The 11,424-nt window shown below is 41.7% G+C and overlaps 1 protein-coding gene and 1 long non-coding RNA gene across 2 annotated transcripts; both read right to left on the bottom strand.

Moving 5' to 3' along the window:
* Nucleotides 1-5,395: 5,395 nt before the first annotated feature.
* On the bottom strand, nt 5,396-7,265 carry LOC125572137. The gene is made up of 3 exons (XR_007313594.1): nt 7,108-7,265; nt 6,868-6,911; nt 5,396-6,724 (listed from the first exon to the last, which is right to left on the bottom strand). It is a non-coding gene; the product is annotated as an uncharacterized LOC125572137 (long non-coding RNA).
* A 666-nt stretch (nt 7,266-7,931) lies between these two features.
* LOC5499759 lies at nt 7,932-9,761 on the bottom strand. The gene is made up of 4 exons (XM_048732931.1): nt 9,689-9,761; nt 9,235-9,597; nt 8,391-8,459; nt 7,932-7,984 (listed from the first exon to the last, which is right to left on the bottom strand). Exons 1-4 carry the CDS (start codon nt 9,759-9,761, stop codon nt 7,932-7,934), a joined length of 558 nt encoding a protein of 185 aa, XP_048588888.1.
* Nucleotides 9,762-11,424: the final 1,663 nt, after the last annotated feature.

Below are 11,424 nucleotides of genomic sequence, written 5' to 3'. Positions count from 1 at the left end.
CCCACCTGCTTCCCACTATTGTACCTCCCACCTTCGTCGCTAAACAGATTGAGGTGGCTCGGGTACTCGTTCGCCACCGTGTCGTAGCCGCGGATCACGTGCACGTTGCGATACCCCTCCCCTGGGTAGAACACAAACACATCGCCTAGCCCATGGTTCCGCCCGCCTTTCCATCGGAAGTCCGGCTTACGCGGCAACTCTATGCATAGACGCTCGAAAGCGGCCTTCTTGTAGGGGTTACCTTTTTGCGCGAACGGGATGTCGCCAGGCAGGGGGACGCCAAGCTCGTAGAGTATCCTCCGGATTGTAAAGTAGACGTGAAACCTTAGAAATCCCCTGATGACAGAGGGGAGCGCGGCGAAAGTGGGGTCAGTTAGGGACACCCCACATCCGGCGGTTGCGCACCAGACCGCAAAGTTGAGTTGCTGTGGCCAGTACCCATAGGAAGGCTTCGATAGCCACCGGCGAGACTCCTTGGCGGACTTGTGCGTGACTACTGTCTCTTTGAATATGTCTCGGACCCTAGTCGTGAATGATTTGTCCTCATCCACGTGTATCTCCAGCTGCGTGAGTAGTGGGGTGATGTCTGAGGCCGTGCTCTCCACGGGGGTCTCGGGCACGGCGTAGAGCAGCTTTTGCGCGAGGGTCAGAGACCTAGGGAAACCTAGGGAAACCGGTTTTTTGACTTGTTCGGCTATAGCGTGTTTGATATGTTTGCTATAGAGGCTCCCGCCGTGACTGCCGCCTTCTTCGTCTCCTCCTCCTTCCTTCGGGGGACCTCGTTCAGCATCTGCCAGCCTTCCCAATCCATACTCAGCCCTATTAAACACGAAGGCGGGCTATGTTCAAGACAATGGTGGTCCTACATGCTGTGTTCACCGGAGGCGAACTGACGCTCTTCTTCGATCAGCCGATAAGGCGCCCACGCTTTGTGGCGCTCCGGCAGTGCTCGCTGTTTAACAGCTGGTATAATCTCGAGCGGGAGCAGCAGATAATGACTATAGCCCCCCTCCCGCCCATCGCTACTCTGCCAGCCGGGCACCACACGGCCGAGTCCATCGTGGAAACGATCAACCGCGCTAACAGCCAGATTCTGACCGCGAAGCTGGATCCCCTCACCGGGAAGATCGTGCTTGTGTCCACAGGCATTGTGTTCCGGAACGCCGAGCTTTGCGCACTATTTGGCATAGAGGCTAAAGACGATCAGATGGGGGAGCGGGGCCTCGCACTGCCCTTGGGGCCCCCCCCACTTAAGGTGACTTTGCCGAAAATAGAGGCCTTCTACATCTTCTGCGACATCGTAGACCGCTCGCAGTGCCTCGCCTTAGACGAGCCTTCAAACGTTCTCGCTTGCCTAGAAACCCGCGCGAGGCCGCACGAGAAAGTCGTCTATGGGCCCGACATCCCCATTTGTGTCGCAGCGTCTTCCTCTGAGTTTGTCTCGAGTATCCGAATATGGGTCAGGGATGAACGCGGTAGACGGGTGGACTTTAAGGGCAAGCCCGTTCGCCTCGTATTAGAGCTAACCTAGGCTTGACATAACAGGCATGGCGAACAGCGACGTTAGCAGCGGCGGCATATACCCCCTGCTTCCCAGCGTCTGCCCCCCGCAAACGCCTACCGCTCCGGCGAGCACCGGCGGCGACGTGCAAAGCTTGAGACTCCAGGTAATACGTGACAATCAGGCAGGTCTAGACAATGAGATAACGCATTATCGACAGGTGCGGAAGAAGTATAAGCGCGCCTTCGCCGTTACCCATGCTGTTTCTGTGGCATCCGGCATCGCTGCAGGGGCGCTTTCCAGCGCCGGGTTGGGAGTCTCTTTGAGTGGGATAGGGGCTCTGATCGGCGCTCCGCTGGCAGGGGTCGCTGGGCTGGTCGGTGCCGTGGGCGCGGGCGCGGGGGTGGTCTCTAGGGGTCTTACGAGAAAGGTGGCTAAACACGAAGACACAATGGTTTTAGCGGAGAGTAAGAAAAACTCGATCAGCGAGCTAGTCTCTAAGGCTCTGCAAGACGGGCGTATCTCAGACGAAGAGTTTCGGCTAATACTTCAGGAACAAGAGAGATACAACGCGCTCAAGGCCGCTTTCAGAGCTCGACGCGGCCCCGCGCTGCGTGATAAAAAAAGCGGGAAAGGGCCCTCCCTGGAGGCACGCGAAAAGATGAAAAAGAGACTGCGAGAAATTCGCGAGGAGTTCGGGAGCGAGGTGTTCGAGTAGAACTCAGGTTTAAACGCCACGCCAGCGGCTTTGAATTTACGGCCGAAAAACGGTTATTCCACACCCCGTGGGTTGGCGGCCATCCTCGTTTTCGCGGCCCCATCGCTATTTGCCCCAAAAAGTCGCGTACGCGCAAGTCCTTGGGCTTGCACGCGCCCGGCCTACACCCTAATTATTCATTCACGCGAAACACCTGCAGCCCTAATCGATTCATGCATGCGAAACACCTGCAGCCCTAATTGACTATTCATGTACGCGAACTCTATTTGGCCTACATTAGCTTTTGCCGATTGTTCATGTACGTGAAATCGTTTTGGCCTACATTAGTTTTTGCCGATTGTTTATGTACGTGAAATTGATTTGGCCTACATTAGCAATCGCCCCGTACGCGAAATCGATTTGGACTATCTTGAAAGCTTTGACCATCTTGAAAGACTCAGACGTGTTTTCCGAAAACCAAACTTCGACAAAGAGACCTTAACGAGCTGGCCAAGATCGATAACTGCCACTACTCTAAAACACGATGAAGGCAGAAGCTGATTTTTCATATATGGCTCGGCGATGATCTTAGAGAGCTTTGGGTCCGGGTTACAAAACACAAGATGACAAAATAGCACAGAAAATATCATAAACACCGGAGACCCACTCTTAGCCGCCATCTTCCTTGTCTGTCCACACTACCCAGTACACACCCTTGAATGAGCACACACCTTTGAATATGTGTTACACACCCTATAATAAGTGTTACACACCCTTGGATAAGTACACACCCTTGAATAAGTGTTACACACCCTTGAATAAGTACACACCCTTGAATAAGGTGTTACACACCCTTGAATAAGTACACACCCTTGAATAAGTACACACCCTTGAATAAGTGTTACACACCCTTGAATAAGTACACACCCTATAATTAGTGTTACACACCCTTGAATAAGTACACACCCTTGAATAAGTGTTACACACCCTTGAATAAGTACACACCCTTGAATAAGTGTTATACACCCTATAATAAGTGTTACACACCCTTGGATAAGTACACACCCTTGAATAAGTGTTACACACCCTTGAATAAGTACACACCCTATAATTAGTGTTACACACCCTTGAATAAGTACACACCCTTGAATAAGTGTTACACACCCTTGAATAAGTACACATCCTTGAAAAAGTACACATCCTTGAAAAAGTACACACCCTTGAATGAGCACACACCCTTAATTAAGTGCACACCCATAAATAAGTACACACCCTTAAATTAGTACATACCATTGAATAAGTACATACCATTGAATAAGTACATAACATTGAACAAGTACATACCATTGAATAAGTACACACCCTTGAATAATTGTTACACACCCTTGAATAAGTGTTACACACCCTTGAATAAGTACACACCCTTTAATAAGTGTTACATACCCTTGAATAAGTGTTACACACCCTATAATAAGCGTTACACACCCTTGAATAAGTACACACCCTTGAATAAGTGTTACACACCCTTGAATAAGTACACACCCTTTAATAAGTGTTACACACCCTTGAATAAGTGTTACACACCCTTGAATAAGTGTTACACACCCTTGGATAAGTGTTACACACCCTTGGATAAGTATACACCCTTGAATAAGTGTTACACACCCTTGAAAAAGTTCACACCCTTGAATAAGTACACATCCTTGAATAAGTACACACCCTTGAATAAGTACACATCCTTGAATAAGTGCACATCCTTTTGAAATGGGTAAGACTGCGCGGTATAACAGAAACGTCTCCTTTCATTGGGTTTCAGCAAAATTTTACAAAAACTTCATCGGTGCTCTGTTCAACGGTGCTCACGTAATATTCAGATGACTTTAAGATTGCTTATGCGCTTAATCAAAAGTGTAGGTTGACTCCACGTGTGTGCTGCTTATTCGAAAGTAGATGGATGACAAGAACCTTTCCTTTTGACGGTCGGTGCTTTTAGCAGCTTGATTGGACGTGGTGCGCTTGTTGAAATCGAGGTAACTAGCTACTAGCTGCAATACATTCCCTTGCTTTTACATATGGATGACTGCATATTATCTATAACAAAGTCGTTTTTTTGTTACGCATTTTACCTCGATGTCTTTTCTTCTCATATGTCCAGAAAGCACCGAGACACTATCAAGGCATTGTTTTGAGACACCTTTTTGAGAAGGCTATATTGCAGTGCGGATTCCCGTTTAAGGGTCTTAGAGCCTTACCAGGTATCTCCATCTTTCCTCATCATACATTTATTTGCATGTTTTTTACCTTTTGTTGTTTTCTTCTTCTTTCTCCACCAGCATGTACACCTTACCCCTTATCAGCCTTTCTGTTTCGCGGTCTATACCTCCCTTACCCACTATCCCCTTCGTAAATCACCCTATACGCCATGGTAAAAACACCCGAATCACTATCCCAAACCCTCCCGATAGTCCTACTCACTGTAGCATTATCCCCATAATTACCCTCCCGCCCTCACCCCTGCCACCTACCTCCACCCGTATCACAACCATTATCCCCCTTTCATGGACCCCCCCTCTCTCCCCAGGTGCCATGGTACCCGCTTTTAACAAAAAAAATAGGGCCTGAATTTGATCAGGTTTTTTGAGGTTGTAGAGTTATTAAAAGTTATTCTCTTGGAAAGAAGTAGATAACGGAAATAGAAATGACTTGTCCTTTGCTTGGAAAAAATGAAAAAAAAAAACAATCCCAAGTTTAACACTGCGGAAATCTATGCTTCGATGCGAAAAGGTGACTGTGATTAATTTTTATTGTCTGTCCAATCAAAAGTGTTGTTCAGCTATATTCTTGTATTCCGGTCACGTCAGTTGGGGTTTAATGATCGAAATCTTCTGTAAGGGAAGTACAAAGTCTGGTATTCTTTAGTAGTATACTTGGGATTTCTAGCCATCAAAAGAGCATCGAAGTTCAGGCTATAATATTAAGTGACGTTTCTTTACTAAGATCATATAAACCTTCATCTCTCAGAAAAACAGGAAGTACATACTTCAGCTAGGGTTCACTCAGCTTGAATGAGCTTCGACCCCGACATTGTACTAGGGATGTCTGAGCGCCACGTCTCAGCTCAATTATTTCAAACACACAGTGTGGTATTAAAATTACGTAACCAAAGAGAATAATAAACACAGACAAAACACACACAATAAGTTGGTGTTTTTTTATTGCTGGTAAATAATGCAGCATATAATCATAACATCTATGCTTCAAGGCACAGTGATAAAGCCAACTTTGCCAACCGAGGTCTCAAGGTAAAAAAGTATGTGCCAACAGCCAATTCGGGCGGAATCCTAGCTAGCAATTACAAATGGATAGAGACTACAATAAAGAATACAATAGTTTAAGTAGCGACTAGAAGGTCCATAGATTCTGGGGTTTGCTGGTGTTAAACTTGGTTTTGTTGACTTTTGAGTTATGATTGTCATTTCTTTGAATGGGTAAAAACGTCGGTGTCCTGCTTTGCGTTCGAAACAGTGTCTAAACCATTCCGAGTAGAACTGCAATATATGCAAAACAATAAATGTTTGGTGTGTTTTCAAACGAACGCAAAACATAACTTTGTTCTTTGGCAGGTTCAATTGTCTATCCAACGCAAACCACGCCGTATCTAAACTAAACATAAATACCACCACCAACAATACCACCACCTATGGACCTTATTTACAATGTGGTGTACTAGCCAAAGCAAGCTATATATAATTTTCTCTAGTTTCCTTTTGTTGTCTTACAGTATAATATTTTCATCAATAGCAACATTTCCATTAATAACAGTATACATTCAAAACAACTATAACCTTGGTTACATACATACTTGGATAATAAGTTTATAGACCAATTATAATAGTCTTACACAATATTTGATATAAAATCATCTAACAAACATGAATCAATATAAGAACTGAATGCAATTGTCAACAAGCAAACAATTTTCAACAAGCAAACAATTGTCTGACTGAGCCCCTAACTAATTAATTTACCCTCAGACTAGACTTCTTTTGACAAAAATAGTGTTTAGAAAAGAAAATATAAAAAATCAATATGTCAAAAATCAATTACCTTACCCATTTTAAGCTGTGGAAAGTACAACAGAATATCAAATGATATTATGCTGAGGTTCTTTCTTCTATAAAATCACATATAAATAACTAACTGTTCTCTAAGAACAAAACTCTCGAAATTTGCAGAAATGTTTGAAGCTATACTAAGTCCTTTAATTTTTAGTAGCTCATCAGCATACTATTTACATATTATTTTCAGTAAAGATCAGTATTACTAGACAACAACAGCACTTAAATCGGATAATATGAACCACAGGGTGAACCTTCTCTGATCGTAGAGTACCTTTAAAGTTCCATCCTTGGAATGTTTTCTTTTGTATTTCTAACAGTACATTCTTGCCTTTTTTGGAGGTATTTGATGCATAATCAATAATGTTGGTTTGTGATACTGTGAAAACCAGGTTCTTTACACCAATTCTGCAAAGTATGGACCATAAAGTCAAGGAAATATTTGCTTGAGAAGAACAAAATGTATGATTTAAAAACAATGCAATAAGATGTCTATGCAAAGTGTCATTCAGCATTTATTTCATCCTCACCTTGATTTTATTAACTCTCACCTTATCAAAGGTTTTTTGTTTCTTCAGCATTGGTACTATCTAATCTGGAAAAATAATTGTAGATTATTACTAAATCATGTACCTAGATTTCTGAGAGGCAAGGAATGTAACATCATTTCGCTATTCAACCATCTTACTACTCATCAGTTGACCGATGGTTTATTTGATTGAAGATGAATGGCCATCATCCCTGATGTCCCTCATCCCTCCCTGTTAACACTATTTGTATCTTTGGCCCACCTGATATACCCCTTGACGGACCTCTTGGGCACTTCTTCCACCAGATTATACCAACAACTATAGCCACAAAGACCAGGCACCCAACCACAATCCCAGCAATTGCTCCGCCGCTAAGACCAGTAGATGGTGCAGGGGTTGACTCAGGCCCATTTGGTGCTGTTTTGACACAAAGAAATTTGCTAAGTGCTCTAAACATATTGACCAAGTTTAGTCTAATTAAACCTTGATACCCACCAGTATTTCAATCAATAGTGAAAACACAATCCGGATAATACATATTCTGTTAAATTCTGAAGTACATTATGGTTGCTTTAATAATGTATTGAAAAAAAAAAACAGATTCTGCAATAACTAACCAATCAGCCTACTGGAAAGAAATGGTTGTTCTTGAAGCATGTTTTTCATCTCATACTGTACACAGGGCTGCTGGAATCACGTGAAAAACCTCAAAATTATGTGGGATTTTTTTGCAAAATTATGTGGAAAATCAATGACTATGCGCTAAATTACGCGGGATTGTGCAATACATTTTTACTGAATTATGCCCAAAATTTGCAAAAAACTACCCGGACCTTCTTGAATTGTGCACTATATTTCACGGAAAACAAATGATTATGAGCTATTATTAGTCCTAGGCATTTAGGTTTTATCAAAGAACGTCTATTTATTTTATTTGTTTTTGAAATTTAGTCAAAGTACGCCGGATTACGCAAAAATTTGTGGATTACACAGATTATGTGTAGAAAGCCAAATTACGTGCTTCCGCACAAGGCCGCAACTCCAGAAGCCCTGTATACAGTAATATCCACTGCTTCCTAATCATACTAAATTGAGGGTGGCATGCAAAAGTTGTACCAACCTTGTGTTGTAGTAACACCTAAAAAAGCAAAGAAAGGACAATGTTTGAGGTCTCTCTAAACTCAATTATATTGCTAATCTTCACAAGTAAATACTGTCATTATTTGTGAATATATTATTTGCGATCTCCTTATTTTCTTTCTTTCGAAAACACAATGGTAATAACTGCTGTTTAAAGCTTCTGCACAATACTTTAACAAAAAAACATCTGTTTCAATTAGCTTATTCAAACTAGTACCTGAGATACCTTCAATCAAATATTATTACCAAATATCACTTCAAATTGGGATGACAGTATATGGAGCTGTTATCTATAAGCTCCTCTTTTTTTTTATTGTAAAGACTGAGAAAGAGCTCAGGGCACTAAACAAGCATTTACATTTATAACAAAGGAAGGGTTCAATATTATTCCAATACAAACCAACCTTGGGGTGATCCTGTTGTTGTTGTTGTTGCTATAGTTTGGTCTTTTGTCGGAGGTGATGTTGGTGGATCTGTGAAAGGCAGAAATAAGTCAATATCAATAGAAATGGTGGAGATGAGGAAAAAACAATACTGTAATTATCCAAAGAAGAAATGTGATAACACATTGTAATGATGACAATATAAGCAGTCTGTAATATTGTGCAAATATATATATCATGTCATATAATATACAGCAGCAAGAACATTCTCAGGATATTGCAACCAAGCCAAAACAGAAATAGCAACATTGGCAACTGTTCTTAGTACTAAACAGGCCCGTAACCAGGATTCTTCTTGGGGGAAGGGGGGGCAAATGCGAAAAAGTGGACCTTCTAATTTTCTGGGGGGGAAAGAGTTCTTTGATAAAAATCTGACCTTTGCAGTATCTCCACAGGACGTACCCCCCTGGGTATGGGACTGCGAAAACCCACCCTGGGTGTACAAAAACTTTTTAGTAGTTGCTTTAATCAACAAACAGTCGCAAAATAGTTGAATGAGCGTGTTTCCTAGTAAAAGTAATCTTTAGAAAATAGGTTCAAAGAAACATAACTTTTTGCAATGACAGCCAAAAAACTTTAACACTCTTCTTTTCACTTCTTTTAAGAAGTTCCAATGCAAACACTAGTTGGCACCATACATACTGTACAAGTTAATTTTGTAAACAATGTTTTTAAAACAGAGTTTCAATTCTATGCAAAAACTTTTATGTAGAATAAATAGAAGCTTTTAACAGATAACAAATTTTACACTCTTTTCTATAACAGAAACAAAAATAAGCTCATTAAAAATGTCGTTGTAACCTACCATCAACAGTAAGGAAAATGTAGGCTTTAATGGGAAGAACAGGGCCATTAAATTCTATTTCACAGCTATAGTTGCCTGCATCGTTTTTAGTGACGTTCTTAATAACCAGTGTTGCCACTGGTTTTCGGCTGATACGACCTATGTATCTTGCAGGGCAGTCTACCACCGAACTCCAACTTGCGAAGGCATTATCGTACATGAGTAATTCTTTGGTTCCATTGGAATAAGTATACCACTTAGGAGCCTTGTTTCCAAACTCAGTGTTCCTATCATCAACGGTATAGTTCCACACAAGACTTGCCGTTTCTCCTTCGATCACTGCCACACTCTTCTCAAAAGGGATAAAGGAAGTAGCTCCAAAAACTGTAACGAGACGGAACAACAAACAACAACGACCGATTACAATTCCTATAGGAAACAGAACAAAAAGCGAAAAGCAAAGCCCCAAACCTACCTAGATCAGGGTAGATATAAAGGCAGAGAAGTAATAGCAGCCCAAGACCAAATCTGTCATACGTATTTGCCATCATAGGTACATTATATTTCCAAAAACAGAAGTTTCTAATACACGACTTTCATCGGGAAGTGGGGAGCGGCAACACACAGGGGCGAAGCGAATGATGGGAAAATTTCAATCATGTGACAAAATGATTCGATTTTTTCACATTAAGATATTTTTCCAAAGCGTAAATGTTTAGTATTTGTTTATATATAATATATATAAACAATTATATATATAATAAATAAGTAAAAGTAGGGTGAAAGTAGGGTTAGTGAAGCTGTATATTTCGCGAAGAAAACCACCCAAAACGTTGTTAGACAAACATTTGACAACAAGACGACATGTTCTAAGTTTTAAGGCAATTTTATTGGCAACATTTAACAAAAAAATCCCTACTTCAATCCACTCGTTTAACCTCTAAGAAGAACGGCCGATTCCAAGCAACGAACAAGCTTCAAAACCATTACCTGGGCTACCTGTGGGTCAGCATCTGCGCGCAGGGTCCCTTGTTCGGAGGTACGCCAAGGGTTTGTAATGGGAAAAATGTGTTTTGGTTTGCCTGTGGTTGTACAAAAAACCGCTGTGCAGCTTACCGGGGCTGAGTTTTGATGGCGTTCACAACGGGAAACAATTTGCCACGGGCGGAGAGGGAAATGCGCCCACGATATATTTTTCGGGACAGCGGATGGTTAATCAATTAGGGTAGGTACTTCATATATGGTCTATTATATTGTACTATTATATTGATAGAATCAAAAAGCCCAAACTGTCGCGATCTCGTACCAGAACAATGAATACAATACACCAAAAACTGGAAATCGACTCTGCCAAATTTTCGTCTTTAATAAGACTTCTTCAGGGCAGACTGAAGAAGGTGAATCGTTACAAGCTTATTTACATCAGAATAGTGGCGCGAGACGCAAAAACATTACAACTGACAAAAACGTGCATTTTATAGAATAGCGCGCGCTGTGGATAAAAAGAATTTACACATCTCTACGTGGGTTCCTACTACAAAAAAAGTCATCACTATTAAGACCCCGCGGGTAGATAGACTTAAGCCGATAAGCTATCCTCTTTAAGAGAGGAGTGCACCAACATATCCTTTAAAAGATATCCTCTCTTAAAGAGGATAGTACTCAGGTTAGAGGTTGTGGTAAGTGTGGCGGTAAAAGGTGTAGGGTGTGTAACTTTCTTAAGACAGGGCGGGAGTTTCGCAGTACAGTTACTAATAAGAAATATGTCATTAATTTTGACTTGTACTGTAAGATTTTGTTTTTTATCTGATTACTTGCTCTATGTGTAGCAAGCAATACGTAGGGTATACTATCAATAGTTTTAGGAAGCGTTTTAATAATCATAAAAGTAGGTTGAATAAGCACCCTAGTTTACCGGTTAGTGAAAGAGTTAAGGATGACCTTATCTATCAACATTTTCATTGCGACAATCATTTAGGTCTTAATAATGTTATGGTACAACTTATAGATAAGTGTCACTCTGAGGCTCAGCTTAGGGAAAGGGAAGGCCAGTGGGCTTATCGGCTTAAGTCTATCTACCCGCGGGGTCTTAATAGTGATGACTTTTTTTGTAGTAGGAACCCACGTAGAGATGTGTAAATTCTTTTTATCCACAGCGCGCGCTATTCTAGAAAATGTGCGTTTTTGTCAGTTGTAATGTTTTTGCGTCTC

The sequence above is a fragment of the Nematostella vectensis genome, chromosome 9 (genome assembly GCF_932526225.1).
Source record: "Nematostella vectensis chromosome 9, jaNemVect1.1, whole genome shotgun sequence".
NCBI classification, from domain to species: domain Eukaryota; kingdom Metazoa; phylum Cnidaria; class Anthozoa; order Actiniaria; family Edwardsiidae; genus Nematostella; species Nematostella vectensis.
The sequence above is the reverse complement of the archived record's forward strand: the minus strand, read 5'-3'. Positions and strand labels throughout refer to the sequence as shown.